At 49.6% G+C, this 15,436-nt stretch overlaps 1 protein-coding gene across 7 annotated transcripts in view; it reads left to right on the forward strand.

The window, feature by feature from the left end:
• The first annotated feature begins 637 nt into the window (after nt 1-637).
• The window catches only part of GET1 (guided entry of tail-anchored proteins factor 1), a 63,959-nt gene continuing 49,160 nt past the window's right edge, over nt 638-15,436 (forward strand). The window contains exons 1-5 of one of the 7 annotated variants that reach the window (XM_058732037.1): nt 5,248-5,552; nt 10,051-10,216; nt 11,294-11,361; nt 14,027-14,141; nt 15,223-15,428. In XM_058732037.1, the coding sequence (XP_058588020.1) occupies nt 5,391-5,552; nt 10,051-10,216; nt 11,294-11,361; nt 14,027-14,141; nt 15,223-15,269 (558 nt within the window). In that variant the 5' untranslated portion in view covers nt 5,248-5,390 and the 3' untranslated portion in view covers nt 15,270-15,428. Of the gene's footprint in view, nt 839-2,585; nt 2,605-5,246; nt 5,553-10,050; nt 10,217-11,293; nt 11,362-14,026; nt 14,142-15,222; nt 15,429-15,436 lie in introns of those variants that run through there. The other 6 variants (XM_058732039.1, XM_058732042.1, XM_058732036.1 and 3 more) reach the window with 6 other exon arrangements.

Raw genomic sequence — 15,436 nt, forward strand, 5'->3', positions numbered from 1 at the left:
GTAGAACCACAGCTCCTTGATTCATTTGATTAGAGTTAATTCTCAAAACCCAACCTTGGCAGAGGGGTGAGCCAAACATCTTTTGCTTTACCTATCATATATAAATGTGAATTGGGATTATTTTGCAGTAAAACCTCATTTTCACCTAAACTTAACGTTATTACGGGCTGACTGTAAGCAGTACCTTCCGATTAAAACTTATTTTTTAGGTATGCAGCTTTGTAAATTGTTTAGATTTCATTGTTTTGTTTTGAAATGTAAACTCAAGGCATTTTACATATAACTACAAAACCTTTCTTTTTAGTCACTTGCTACTACAATTACGATAGTTTTCCATTTACGGAAAGGCTTATTTTAAAATAAATTTATCTAGGAATAAAAGCGAGTCAATTTAAAGAAAGTACTCGTTACGTAAGTGGTTCGCAGCGACAACAAAATTGGAGACGGGAGCAGCCGAATCACCAGAACCGGTAAAACTGCAGCCAGGACATGGTGGGGAGGGTGCAGGAAAACTACGGAAGCCCGAAAGGCCAAGAGGCATGCTGCAAAGCGTTCGCCGGGACCAAGAAGAAAAGAGGACTCCGCCTCCCCGCCAAGTGCGGCGCAGTGCGCAGGCGCGGCGGCGCGCCTCAGAGGTCGCTGCGTTTCATTGCGCAGGCGCCCGCGAGGGCGTGGGCGCCGGCGTGGTCCCCATGGAGTTACCTTAGCCGAGCCGGCAGCTCTAGGAGATTGCGGGATGAGCGCGGCGGAGGCCGACCGCTGGGCGTGGCTGCTGGTGCTCAGCTTCGTGTTTGGGTGCAATGTTCTCAGGATTCTCCTCCCGTCCTTCTCCTCCTTCGTAAGTGACTGTCTGGCCTTCCAGGGGGCCGGTGGGTCTGCGCCGCTGTCCCCGGCGAGCCCGGTGTAGACACATGGGACTCAGACCAACCGCGTGAGGGCCGGAGAAGCGTCTGGTTGGGCTGTTCGCCTTAAGGTTTTTCTTTTTTTCTCCCTCCCTCCCTCCCTCCCTCCCTCCCTCCCTCCCTCCCTCCCTCCCTTCCTTCCTTCCTTCCTTCCTTCCTTCCTTCCTTCCTTCCTTCCTTCCTTCCTTCCTTCCGTTGTTAGCGTCTAAAAGTTGCAAGGCTTTACTCCCAAATCCGGATATCTGGATTTTCGGGGAGAAAAAAAAAAGAATGACCTGGTAGCACCTGGCCACGTTTTCACGTGGCAGCAGCCCTCAGACTGGGAGTTCTCAGTGCCCCTCTGCCAGCCACGCTTAGTTCCGTTAACCCCCGGTCCCTGGAGGCATCCAGCAGCCTCGCTGCTGGGGGTCCAGTGCCTGGAGGCCCTGGCCCTTTCGTGCATGTAGTGCCAGAGCGCCAGCTCTGCCAGGTCCCATATGGAAGGATCTCATGGTGCAGCAGCCCCCGTTCTTGGGGTGAGAGGCAGTGTAGACAGAATCTCGGCACTGTGTGATGCTTCCTGTATTCAAGGGAGCAAAGGGCACTGGAATGCAGCTCTCCGCCGTGCGTTTTGCGTAGGCATGAGTACATAACCTCGGGTCCAGTCGTCACGGCTGCTGTAAAATATGAATGTCATCCCGTATCCTTTTACTAGCAGAGGAGGAGTCTGACACAGAGGGTCAAGGGGTTGCACTGCGTCATCCGGTTCGGGACTGCGGGGGTGGAGACTGATCTTGGTTTGTGATTCTCCTAGTTTTGTCCCTCTGCCTGTTGGAGCCCGAAGAGAGGTTTGGTGGCAAATTTGATGTCAGGTGTGTGTGGGAAACAGGGAGCTGTTTCCTGGGGAAGGGCGCCCTCTTTATGTCCACAGCGGGAGTGAGGGACTGTCTGACAGAGCTCAGAGACTGGGTGCAAGCATTGGAGCATTATTGCCGGAAACGCAGTTCTGTGCTGATTTAAATTGGTGGTGTGTGTGTGTGTGTGTGTGTGTGTGTGTGTGTGTATCGGGGGGTGGGGGTGGAATTGAAGACTAGGCAGGATTTCCACTTTCTTTCTTTATTCTACCAGCACTCACTGAGTGCCTGTTTTGTGTAAAACTCTGTGCCAGGAGTTTACTACCTGCATTGTCCTAAGGCATACAGAATTCTCTTTAACCCCCCAACCTCCCTTCAGAATCTATCCTGATGCTACCTAGTCCTTAAGATGATGTCCCAATTACTTAGCATTGCATAAAAGACCCTTGAAGAGCTGGCCTCTGCCCATCTCTCTTTTTTTTTAATGTTTATATTAGAGAGAGAGAGAGAGAGACACTTGGGGAGCAGGGGAGTGGCAGAGAGAGAGAGACAGACACGGAGACAGAATCTGAAGCAGGCTCCAGGCTCTGAGCTGTCAGCACAGAGCCCGATGTGGGGCTCAAATTCACGAACTGTGAGATCACGACCTCAGCCGAAGTTGGACCTCAACCGACTGAGCCAACCAGGCGCCCCTTTTTACTTTTAAATAAAAAATTGTGGTACAGTACACGTAACATAAAGTTTACCATTTTATCATTTTTAGATGTGTAGTTCGGTGGCATGAAGTAATCCACATTGTTGTGCAACCATCACCACTATCCATCTAGAATTTTTCCATCCTCCTAAACTGAAACTCTGTCCATTCAGCAGTAAGTCCCTGTCCTCTGTCACCTTGGCCCTGGCAACCACAGTTCTACTTTCTGTCTCTATGAATTTGGCCACTGTGGTTATCTCATGTAGGTGAAATCATGCAATATTTTCCCTTTTATGCCTGGCTGATTTCATTCAGCATAATGTCTCTAAGGCTCTCTCTGTTGCAGCATGTGCTAGGATTACCTTCTTTCCTTTTTAAGGCTGAATAATATTTCATTGTATGTATAGACCACATTTTGGTTATCCATTCATCTTTTTTTTTAATTTTTTTTTCAACTTTTTTTTAAATTTATTTTTGGGACAGAGAGAGACAGAGCATGAATGGGGGAGGGGCAGAGAGAGAGGGAGACACAGAATCGGAAGCAGGCTCCAGGCTCTGAGCCATCAGCCCAGAGCCCGACGCGGGGCTCGAACTCACGGACCGCGAGATCGTGACCTGAGCTGAAGTCGGACGCCTAACCGACTGAGCCACCCAGGCGCCCCTATCCATTCATCTTTTGATGGACATTTGAGTTGTCTCCACCTTTTGGCCCTTGTGAATTATGCTGCTGGAACATTGGTGTACAAATACCTGTTAGAGTCTCTGCTTTCAGTACTTTTGGGTAAATACCCAGAAGTGGAATTTCTGGATCATGTGGTAATTCTATTTTCAATTTTCTGAGAAACTGCCAAACTGTTTTCCACAGCCGCTGCACCATTTTGCATTGTCACCATCAATGTACAAGGTTCTAATTTCTCCACAATTTCCAACACTTGCTATTTTCTGTTTTGTTTTGTTTGTATAATAGCCATCCTCAATGGATGTGAGGTGGCGTCTGACTGTGGTTTTGATTTGCATTTTCCTAATGATTAGTGATGTTGAACATCATTTTATATGCTTATTGGCCATCTGTATACCTTCTTTGGAGAAATGTCGATTCAAGTCCTTTGTCCCCTTTAAATATATATGTATGTATTTTAATGTTTATTTATTTTTGAGAAAGAGCGTGAGGCAGGGAGGGGCAGAGAGAGAGGGAGACACAGAATCCGAAGCGGGCTCCAGGCTCCGAGCTGTCAGCACAGAGCCCGACATGGGGCTCAAACTCACGAGCTGTGAGATCATGACCTGAGCCCAAGTCGGACGCTTAACTGACTGAGCCACCCAGGCGCCCCTGTTCCCCATTTTAATGCAGCTGTCCCTAAGGGAAGGGCATCCTCTGTAGGCCCACAGCAGGGAGTGAATGGTTTTTTGTTTGTTTGTTTGTTTTTTTGTTCATTTGGTTTTTTGTTGAGTGAGGAGCTGTTTGTATATTGTGGATTAAACTACTTATTAGGTATATGATTTATACATATTTTCTTCCATTCTGGGGGTTGCTTGCCCATCTTCCTTGGAGTATCACCTGGATTCTTATGTACCCCATCCCATTTCATCTCTTGTGGGAGCCATATGAAACTAACCTAAATTGCTCAAAGAGGCTGTGTTGGCTTTGTGCTCCTCTATGAATCGTTCATAATTTCCCATTAGCAGAGGGGGAAAGAGGAGTGTTTGTTTCGGGTGTGGCAGCAGCTATAAGGAAGATCTGCCATCATCTCAGGCTCCTTAACTAAGCTTCCACCAAACTCATGCTCTGCAGCTAGTGCACACTCACTAAAGGTTGTCGCTGCAGTCTAGTTGTGCCTGAGGCTTGCACACGTGGATGTTCATCGTTTAGATGAAAGAGCCCTGGGTTTGCCTTTGGACTTGGGTTCACATTCTGTGCCGCTTCCCACAGGAAGTACAGCCTCTCTAACCTCAATCCAGTTAGCTTTCTTAAACCCGTTTCCCCTTGGTTGTAGCGCTATTTGCCAGGGTTGTGAGCCAGGCTCAAAGGATGATGTATAGTTATCCCATCAGAGTACAGCCCTTATTTTTGGTGTTCAGAACAGGGAAGAGTAATGAAGACATTGTACAGCCTGGTGGCTGGGTTTGTGGGGAGGGTCAGTGTAAAGCTGTAAGGCATGCTTTGGTCCTGGGCCGGGTAAAATGCTGTTCTTTCACGACACTTAGAGGCTGCCCATTACAGGCCCTCCGAGGAGAATCAGAAAGCTTAATTGGGAATGGGCCATATCCTCGTATTTCCAAGTATGGCCTTCCCTACAGTGTTTCAGAAGCATTTCCCACCCAGCCAGAAGCAGAGGAGGGGCACGCCGTCCCATTAGTCGGGTAGGCTGGTTGAGGCCCTATAATCTCTTAAGTATCACAAGTCCTCTAGCAAAGCCTGGCCAGGTCCTGGCAGGGGATCTCAGCTCAATACTGGGGCGGAGGAGGGGCCCGGATGAGGATACCCAGTCCCTGGTGTTGACTTGGCTGGCATTTCCTCAGAGTTCTTTCTCGTCTTCAAGCTGGTCACAGGACGTGTGGATGACAGAGCCTAGTTCCTATAGTAGGCGATCCAGGACTTTGCTCTGCGCGGGTGTAGGGAGGCGCGCTGCGCAGGCGCCTCAAGCCTGACGAGGGCATTGGGCCGAGTGAACGTCCCAGCGAGCTGCGTGCACTGCGCAAGCGCCCCGGGAACGACGGTGAGGGGCGGGGTGTAGGGAGGTGCAGTGCGCAGGCGCCCCAGGACTGACGCGGCAGAGGGCGGGGTGTAGGGAGGCGCACTGCGCAGACGCCCCAGGATTGACGCGGCCGAGGGTGGGCTCAGCGCTGGCATGAGCCGCCCCTCCTTCACGGGTGCTCGCTTTGCTGACCCTAGACGCGGGCACAGCGCAGGCTGTCCCCCTGGGACTTGGTTTGTGGGGCCGACTGCCATTTTTATAATTGATGATTTTGGAATTGCCTTCATTTTCTGCTTTAAAAAGTGGCCGCCTCCGTTTCCCTATAGGGGCCCAGGCCACTGAGACGAGGGGCAGACACTGCAGGACCTGCCACTGTAGGTGCCTTCCTGGGACCCTCCTCTCCCTTTCCAAGGAGCATGGTCACCTAGTGAGTTCCTGTTGCAGACCAGGCGTGAGGATGACCCCCAAGTAGTAGTTGTGGGGGCACTGGGGGTTGGGCGCGCAGGTGCGGCCTTGTGAATGGGGTCGTCCACGTGCGGGGGACCTGTGCTGTGAGGAGGGCTCCCGACTGGAGAGCGCTGACTCGCCGGGCGTGGCACGTTGGGCTGTTTCGGGTCCGCAGAAGGGGCCTTGGTCCCTTCTCAGGAGGAGGAGTGTGTCGCCTGTATTAGGGACACATCTGAGCGGGCAACCCCAGCACGTCATTCCCCCTGTGCCTCCTGTGTTCCAGGAGGGATGAGCCTTTGGGACTTAAGTGGCATTAGGCATTGATTAATTTTCAGATGGGTCTGGTCCAGGGAGGTGGGTGCCAGCCATTGAGTGGTAGAGGGGGGTTTCAGTCTAACCCGCTGTGACCCCAAGTTCAAGCTCTAGCATATTGTCTGTTGGGAAGGGAGTGTGGAACCTGGACAGGGACCTGAGGGTGAGTCTGGTAGGACACTGAGCTCGTGCAGGCTGGCGGCCAGCGTCTGGGGCACCAGGGTGACGAGAAGGATCGGGTATATCCTCGTCTTCTCCCAAGATTCTCCTACTGCCTGTCATCTTAAGAACTCATTTTCTGCTTGAGAATTCTTTGTAGACCCATCTCCAGGTCTTTGAAAAGCTGTACCCCACACAGCCTATCTGTTTCTGTCAAGTGGGAGGTTTAATGACCTGGAAGGTGCTTTTGAGTACATAAGGAGGACAGGGGTTTATTTTTGTTTTAAACATTAATATTCAAAACCTTTACATTCAAATCTCATTAAGTGTTTCAATTCATAAATTCTAGCATGTTTTAGTTGTCACTTATAGGGAGGTCTTGGATTAATGTGGGTACATATTTGCAAATTTAAACACTTTGGAATAGTTCTGTATACTTGCAGATGTCATTTATCCGTCCCCCCGCCCCCCCCCCCCCCCAAGCACTGCAGTTGTCTAATTTAACCACAAAACTCTTCACTTCTCCCCAAGCTCATTTTCCCACCCTCGCTCACCGAGAGCTGAGTAAACACCTTTGGTCTTCTCGGTTTGTAATTTTCTTGTGTGTTCTGTATACTGCTAAGTAATGTGTTTGTGCTTCTGTTTCTTCTCTTGAAAATCTAGTTAAAAAAAATTTTTTTTTTAACGTTTATTCATTTTTTGAGAGACAGAAAGAGGCAGCGTGAGCAGGGGAGGGGCAGAGAGAGAGGGAGACACAGAATCTGAAGCAGGCTCCGGGCTCTGAACCGACAGCACAGAGCCCGACGCCGGGCTTGAACCCACAAACCACGAGATCATGACCTGAGCCAAAGTGGGATGCCCAACCAACTGAGCCACCCAGGCGCCCCTTGAAAATCTAGTTTTAAAAGCGAGGTTTATTGATGTGTACTTTGGCATTTAGTGAAATTGACGTTTTCTAGGTAGGTGGGCAATTTGATGAGTTTGTGCCCTTATTCAGTAGGATAACCACCATCACAATCAAGATAGGATCTCTTTCGGGGCGCCTGGGTGGCGCAGTCGGTTAAGCGTCCGACTTCAGCCAGGTCACGATCTCGCGGTCCGTGAGTTCGAGCCCCGCGTCAGGCTCTGGGCTGATGGCTCAGAGCCTGGAGCCTGTTTCCGATTCTGTGTCTCCCTCTCTCTCTGCCCCTCCCCCGTTCATGCTCTGTCTCTCTCTGTCCCAAAAATAAATAAATAAAAAAAAAAAAAAAAAATTAAAAAAAAGATAGGATCTCTTTCACTCAAAAAATCTACCTCTTGCCCATTTCTTGATGTGTTAAGTTTAAACATCCATAGACTCTTTGCTCTTAAAGATGATTCTGTGACTTTCTTAAGAAAATTTGTCCTGTTCCTATTTTCGTCTCCAGAGTGGATCAGGTTGGAGTATATCTGTCCTTTAGTTAGGGGGTTGGGTAGGGGCCAGGCGAGGGCAGAGGGGGTGAAGACAGAGCTACTCTTGGCATGAGGCCTGCAGGAAGATGTGCGGTAGCAAACACACTGCTTTGTTCAGGTGCCCTTGAGAGACCTCTCGTGTCCCCACGAGAAGGACTTCATTGCGCAGGCACCGGAGGTTGCCATCTCAGAGGGGGTCCCAGGACCTGGCACTTGCGCGGGCGCCGGGGGAGACCCGTGACGGGGACATGGCTTCCCGGTCTCTTTCTGAAGAGTTGCCCTGTTGTGCAGAGGGGAGCCTAAGCCGGAGGGACCGACTCATTGTGCGTGTGCTATGTGCCAGTACACGTCATATGTTATCTTCTTTCTTTTTTTTTTTTTTTAAGTTTATTTATTTATTTTGAGACAGACAATGCCAGCAGGGGAGGGGCAGAGACCAGGAGAGAGAGAGAATCCCAACAAGGCTCTGCGTTGTCAGAGCAGAGCCTGACGAGGGGCTCCAACTTACCAACCATGAGATCGTGACCTGAGCCAAAATCAAGAGTTGGATGCTTAACAGACTGAGCCATCCGGGTGCTCCTCTTTAGTCTTTAAGAGAAAAAAAATATTTTTTTAATGTTTTATTTATTCTTGAGAGAGAGAGAGCAAGTGAGCGAGCACGAGCAGGGGAGGAGCAGAGCGAGAGAGGCACACAGAATCCAAAGCAGGATCCAGGCTCCTGAGCTGTCAGCACAGAGCCTGACGCGGGGCTCACAAGCTGTGAGATCATGACCTGAGCCGAAGTCGGAGGCTCAGCCGACTGAGCCACCCAGGTGCCCCTCATCTTTTTTTTTAATCAAACTTTAAAAAATTTTGAAACAAACGTGCAGGAAAGTTACGCATACAGTGCAAGGAACCAATATTGTTTCCTGAAACATTTGAAATTAAGCTGTCAACCTGCGCCCCTGCATTCCTGGATGCACGAGTGTGTAAACAGGTGGCTTGTCCACAACACAACCATCAGGGACCTTCCTGATCTCTCGTTCCTGTTTTCACTCCTCCCAAGTGAGGTCCTTTGCAGCAAAAGGACCCTGGTCAGTACCATGCGTTGCACATACTTGTCACGCCTCTTCAGTCTAGAAGGATTCTTGGCCTTTCCTGGACTTGCAGGGCTGACATTTCTGAATAGGGCAAGGGCAGTGAGTTCGCACAATGGCCTTCTTGGAACATCCTTGTCTGATGTCGCAGAAGGGATGCTGTGTTCTCATTGCAGGTCTTCTGGTGCTGTGGACTTTGATTTAGGGGTGTTCACTCTCCGCTTGGGGTGGGTGCTCCAGGGTTTCTCAGTCCTTCCCCGCCCCAGACCTGCGCTGTGGGTGGGTCTCACTCCACCCTTGCTGTCAGGGGATCTGTACTTGTCCTGGCCGCTGCCCAGCGCCACCTGGTGGCCACTGCTCCCTGGTCCTGGGGGGGGAGCGAGTGACCCTGCAGTTGTGTGTGTGTGTGCGCAGGTATTTGGGGACGGTGCATGTGAGCGATGGGGGCCTGGCTGTCGGAGGTGCCCCTTCACAAACCTTTACATCTATATTTCTCCATCTGCGGAAAATCGCAAGTACACACCCATATGCCTCCAATTCTAATTCAACACTGCAGGATTCATTGTATTCTTTTCCAGATCCATATTTCTAATTCCCTTTTCTGACAGTGAGAAAACTGGCTCCCATTATTTTCATTATGTCTGCTGTATTTGATTAAGGCTTTGTAACTCCCATCCTCACTGCTGCCTGCTCCCCCCCACCCCCCATGCCTGTTCCCCCATGCCTACTACCCCTCAGCCCCTGTGCCTGCCCCCCCATCCCCCAGGCCTGCTCCCCCTACCCTCCCCCGTGCCTGTGCTCCCCCTCACCCCTGTGCCTGCTCCCCCATGCCTGCTCCTCCCCCATCCCTCATGCCTGCCCCCCATGCCTGCTCCCCCCACCCCGTGCCTGCCCCCCGCAATGCCTGCTCCCCCCATCCCCCATGCCGGCCAGCCCCTCTTGGGCTCTGTCTCTGTGTTTGGCTGGGTGCTCCCAGCCTGTATCCTGTATGACTCCTGCGCTCACTCTAATGCCAGGCCGCCCTTTCTTGGAGACCCCTGTAGCACTGTGCTTGGCTCTGACCCCCTTGCCAAGGTGCCCCTCTGTGGGAGTGCCCTCCTCCTGCTGGGCTACGCCCTCCTCACTGGCCCCCTACGCCCACCTTCCTCTGCCTGCCTAAGAGTATGTGTGCTCCTTGTCAACCGAGTGGCAACTGGAATTGGTTTTCATTCTGTAATCACAGTTTTGTGGTTAGAGTGAAAGATACATCCATTTGTACCAGAGCGATCCATGAGCATATCTGCAAAAGGAAACGTATAATGTGAATAATGGTCCACATCAGAGGGAGTTTTTGTCTTTGTGGTGGTTTGTGGGGGCAGGAGGACCGGGCAGCCGAGGCTGGCTATGTAGGTAAGGGGCAGCCCGCCCCGCTGGAAGAGACCTCAGTGGAGTGGTGGAGGAGGTGGGGGAGAAGGTGTACCCCCGTGGAAAGGCGCTGATCCCCGCTGTCCGCCCCACCAGATGTCCAGGGTGCTGCAGAAGGACGCTGAGCAGGAGTCGCAGATGAGAGCGGAGATCCAGGGTATGAAGCAAGAACTCTCCACCGTCAACATGATGGATGAATTCGCCAGATATGCCAGGCTGGAGAGAAAGATCAACAAGATGACGGATAAGCTCAAAACTCACGGTACTGGTTTTAGTTGTAGTGTGGAAAGCTTTACGAGAGCTGATTAATAGAGAAGTTTTTATATAAAGATTCGTAGAATATATGTTTTGATTCTTTGATGTTCTAAATGTTGAACTTTTAGGTTGTCTGGAAGAAACCCAGTGATCATTATTACTTTCTCCTTACTTGCCTGTGAACCTGAAACAACTAACATCTTCTGAGTTTTTCTTCGTTTTCTGTAGGTAGACATTTTCAAATTCAATACATTTTGAGATAAGCCTGAGAAAATGTCATACTGGATGCCCATGGGCTTTTGTGAATACTCTCAGAAATGCCCAGCAGTGTCCTTGCCCCAGTATAGACTTCAGGGTCGGGGTTTGGTCTTGTTCACCGCTGCTTTTGCCACCACCCCCAGCAGTCTCCTGGGATGAAGACGTTTTTCACCCATGCGCCGGGTGAGAGAGCTGTCTCCATGGCTCGTAAGACATATGGAAGGGCCCGCCCAGGCCCAGGACTAGCCAGGTTTCCACTTCTGGGTTAGTGTGCTGTGTAGACAGGGAGGCCTGGGGAGCAAATACAGTCCTCTTGGTGAGTGATAAGCGCACTATAAAAGGAATCTCTGATGTAGATGGATAGTTTTAAGCATTTTCACAATTAAAGCTTCAAATCTTATAATGTGTGTGTGATTCTGTTTCAATGACTGGCATAATGTGTGGCTTTTAAGAAATTCTGTTTTATATTTTCTTTTTTTTTCAAAGTTTATTTTTGAGACAGAGCGCGCACACACACACAAGTCGGGGAGGGGCAGAGACCGAGAGGGAGACACAGGATCTGAAGTAGGCTCCAGGCTCTGAGCTGTCAGCACTGAGCCTGACTTAGGGCTCGAACTCATGAGCCACGAGAACACGACCTGAGCCGAAGTCCAGAATCGGATGTCTAACTGACTGAGCCACCCAAGCACCTGTCTGGTTTATAATTTCTAAATACACTGAATTAGAAAACATTTTATAAAATGAAAATGACATTTCTGTGTACTTTGAGTATTTTCTTCATTTTTCAGGACTGATAATAATGATTTCATCCTTGTTTTCCTTTCAGTGAAAGCTCGGACAGCCCAATTGGCCAAGATAAAATGGGTTATAAGTGTTGCCTTCTATATATTGCAAGTAAGTGCCGTATTGTGTCACCTGGGGTCCTTAAAATTGGTACCAGACTGTCCTCCAGAACTCTGCAGCCCCCAGAGTCCAGGTGTGAGAATTCAGGCTTTTCCACTCTCGGCCGCTGTGCTGCGTCATCCTGCCAGCATGGAACCGAGCACTGTGGATTTATAAGTTAGACTAGAAGACAGCCTTTCTCTCTCTCTTTGAGTTGAAGTACGACACACAGTGTTAGTTTCGGGTGTACAGCATAATGAATCAACAGTTTTCTGTGTTACTTGGTGCTCACCAGGAGAGTGGTGGTCACCATCTGCTTTTTTAAAAATTTATTTAGGTCCTAGTTTTTGTGTTTATTCATTTTGTTTTTTTAGATTCCACATGTGAGCGAAATGATACGGTATTTGTCTTTCTCTGTCTGACTTATTTCACACAGCGCTGTATTCTCTAGGTTCGTCCATGTTGTTGCAAATGGCAAGATCTCATCTTTTTATTTTTCTTTTTTTTTTTAAGTTTATTTATTTATTTTGAGAGAGACAGAGACAGCACGAGCAGTGGAGGGGCGGAGAGAGAGGGAGACACAGAATCCCTAGCGGGCTCTGTGCCGCCAGCGCAGAGTCTGACACGGGGCTTGAACTCACAATACCATGAAATCATGACCCGAGCTGAAACCAAGAGTCGGACGCTTAACCGACTGAGACACCCAGGCGCCCCAAGATCTCATTCTTTTTTTTTTTTTTTTTTTTTTTATTTATTTTTGGGACAGAGAGAGACAGAGCATGAACGGGGGAGGGGCAGAGAGAGAGAGGGAGACACAGAATCGGAAACAGGCTCCAGGCTCCGAGCCATCAGCCCAGAGCCTGATGCGGGGCTCGAACTCACGGACCACGAGATCGTGACCTGGCTGAAGTCGGACGCTTAACCGACTGCGCCATCCAGGCGCCCCAAGATCTCATTCTTTTTAATGGCTGAGTAGTATTCCAGTGTGTGTGTGTGTGTGTGTGTGTGTGTGTGTGTGTCCACCTCCTCTTTATCCATTCATCTGTCACTGGACATTTTGCTTCCGTATCTTGGGTAATGTAAGTAATGCTGCAGTAAGCATAAGGATGGCTGTATAGTTTTTCAAACTAGTGTTTTCATTTCCTTTGGGCAAATACCCAGTAGTGGAATTCTATGTTTAATGGAATTCTATGGTAATTGTGTGTTTAATGTTTTGAGGAACCTCCATACTGTTTTGCAGTGGCTGCACCAGCTGTGTTCCCACCAGCGGTGCGCGAGGGCTCCGAGAAAGCCTTTCTCGGTTGGAATTGTGAGACGTTGAAGTTTTCAGCACATGAATGCTGAAGTAGCTTCCCTGGAGCTCTTTCCTACTGCCTTTATTCCAATGCAGTTTGGGGAGCGTGTGGGGAAGGGAGAGAAGCTTATTTAGACAGCGTTTTGTTTTTTGTTTTTTTTAAATTTTTTTTAAAAACGTTTTATTTATTTTTGAGACAGAGACAGAGCATGAGCAGGGGAGGGGCAGAGAGAGAGGGAGACACAGAATCCGAAGCAGGATCCAGCCTCTGAGCTGTCAGCACAGAGCCCGACGCGGGGCTCGAACCTACAACCTGTGAGATCATGACCTGAGCCGAAGTCCCACGCTTAACCAACTGAGCCACCCAGGCGCCCCTAGAGAGAGTATTTTGTGAGAGTGCCGGTTTGGGTCGCTGGCTGTTGTGTGGTGTGTGGACGTGGAAGTGACTGCCCGCTCTCCCGGGGGCGGGGGCGGGGGCGGGGGCGGCGCTGTTCTCGTTAAAGTCCAGCCCATTGATTCCCAGCTTTCCTGTCTGGGGTCGGAAGGTTCCTGCGGAACCCCTGCTTCTGCTGCGATACTCTGAGGTCATGGATGTGCTGCGCACGCACGAGCGGCTGCCTTCAGTGACCTCTGGGTTTCAGCGCTACATGTGGTCCTCACTGGGGAAAGGATTTGGGCCCGCCCCACACAGCCCAGGTTGTCTGGGTACATTTAAGTACTCACCCCGAGGCATTGTCACTGTGACACTGGCTGGTTTCCCGAGGGCAGGAATTGAGCCAGATTCCCTCTTTTATGGTCGCTTGTTTGAGTGGCTGATTCAAGGCCACGAAATGGGTGAGGACAACCGAAGGGATGCTGCTTCGCTGCCTACCGTGTAGACTCCCTGGGCTCCCTCCTCGAGCAGAGGCCAGCACCATGTGTGGGTGGGAGATGGACTGGTTTTCCAAGGATCACAGAGGTGTGAGATCACTTTTGTCACTAATAAGGTGTGTTTATCATAGTCTGGCTACTTAAAGGAGATGCTCCATGAGGAAAGAACCCCTTCGTTATGCGGGACCCGGGTTGGTTTATCAGCTAATTTAATAGTGCGTATTTGTTACTCATATTAAAACAGTAAAACGCCAGCTCACAGAAGGCTACCCCACTTGGCAGCAGTGCGTGCCAATGTCCTGTGGACGAGTCTCTAATTAGACACTATTTCAGGGTGCCGCCAGCGGAAATTAGTGGCTGTGCGTCTGGGTCTGTTTCCCACGAGGACTGATTGATAGGGCTTGACCTCGTCGGTTTGGAGAGTTTCCTTAGCATGTTTGCGCGTTTCTCGTCTTTCTTGGTTATTGATTGTGTCACTGGCAGGTTGTCCGCTCACCGGCAGTGTCTTTGCAGGCTGCCCTGATGGTGTCGCTCATTTGGAAATACTACTCTGTCCCTGTGGCCGTGGTACCGAGTAAATGGATAACTCCACTAGACCGCCTGGTAGCCTTTCCTACCAGAGTAGCAGGTAAGAGTTTTCTGGAAATCCCAGGGGAAGAATATGGACATGTGGGGTATGAGGTGAAGTAACCCCCACCTCGTCCATTCACTAGTGAGCAGTTCTTGGTGTCTGGGCCTCGCAGCAGGCTCAAGGTGAAGAAACAGGCCTAGAGAAGTTACCTGCCGTGGCCAGCGTCACCGGCATGTTCGGTAGGAGTGCTAGAGTTCTCTGTCCAGTCTGCTTCCAGAATCGAGGTCCACTCCTTGAGTTTGATACCCTGTTCATTGAAACGCCAATCTCTAGTCCCTAGATTCTGTGACCTCTCTTCCTTCCTCACGCTTGGCATTTCTCCAGCATTTACTGCTATTGGCTGTTCCTTTATTTTTGAAAGGTAACATCCTTGGGATGTTAAAAGTAGTACATATCATTAATGATTAGAAAGACAAGAACAATTTTAAAACCATCTCATGGACTATAGATAACTTCTCTTAACTTTGTGGTATGTTTTTCCAGTCTTATTTTCTATTTGTTTTATACAATTAAAGTCGTCTGGTACATGTAACTTCATATCCCCTTTTACTTTATACTGTAAACCCTTTCCCGTATCAGTAGACTTTTGAAGGAATTTCAAAAAACTGCTCTTCATTAATTTCTCTGTTAAAGATATTTGTTTAGGTCCTAATTTTTTACTGTCATAGTCTGGTTATGCAGTCTGTATTCTGCAACGTGCATCCTTGCCCACCAGCCTTTGGTTGTGTTTTGTGATCATGCTGGAAGTAATTTACTGAGTGAAAAAGAATGACTGTTTCCAAAGACTCCAATTTCACCGCATCCTTCTCCCTCTGCCCCTCTTCTCCCCCCAGCCTTGTGGGCACTGCTGGTGGGCTGTCAGGGCTGCTGAGCAGGAGAGCACGAGGCCCAGGCATCTCGGGGGCCACCGGCACTCTTGCAGCCTGCTTTCCTATTGCTTCATCATCACCTGGGCACGAACGGCAAGGGTAGACATGGCCTAGTTTATAACAGTATTTTGAGAAGGAAAAACAAATAGTCTTACAGGGTGGTTTTCTAATTTATTAATGTCGTAAATAACAACACACCTCTCTGGCAGGAAAGAAATTCGCATCATTGCCAGTTCGTGTGATTCTTACTGAATGAAGGAGGCAGCCTGTGAATCAGGTCTGATGAGTTTGAATCCAGGAGACACAGTCTGAGTTTTTCGTAGCCTAGCCCTGCTGAGAAAGAGTTGGATTCCTGTGAATTAAAGGTAGCAGAGGCCGGAAATACAGGCAGAACCGTTGGCATGCTCTCTGACGTTGAATTTT

This window comes from Neofelis nebulosa, chromosome 5, assembly GCF_028018385.1.
Source record: "Neofelis nebulosa isolate mNeoNeb1 chromosome 5, mNeoNeb1.pri, whole genome shotgun sequence".
NCBI lineage: Eukaryota > Metazoa > Chordata > Mammalia > Carnivora > Felidae > Neofelis > Neofelis nebulosa.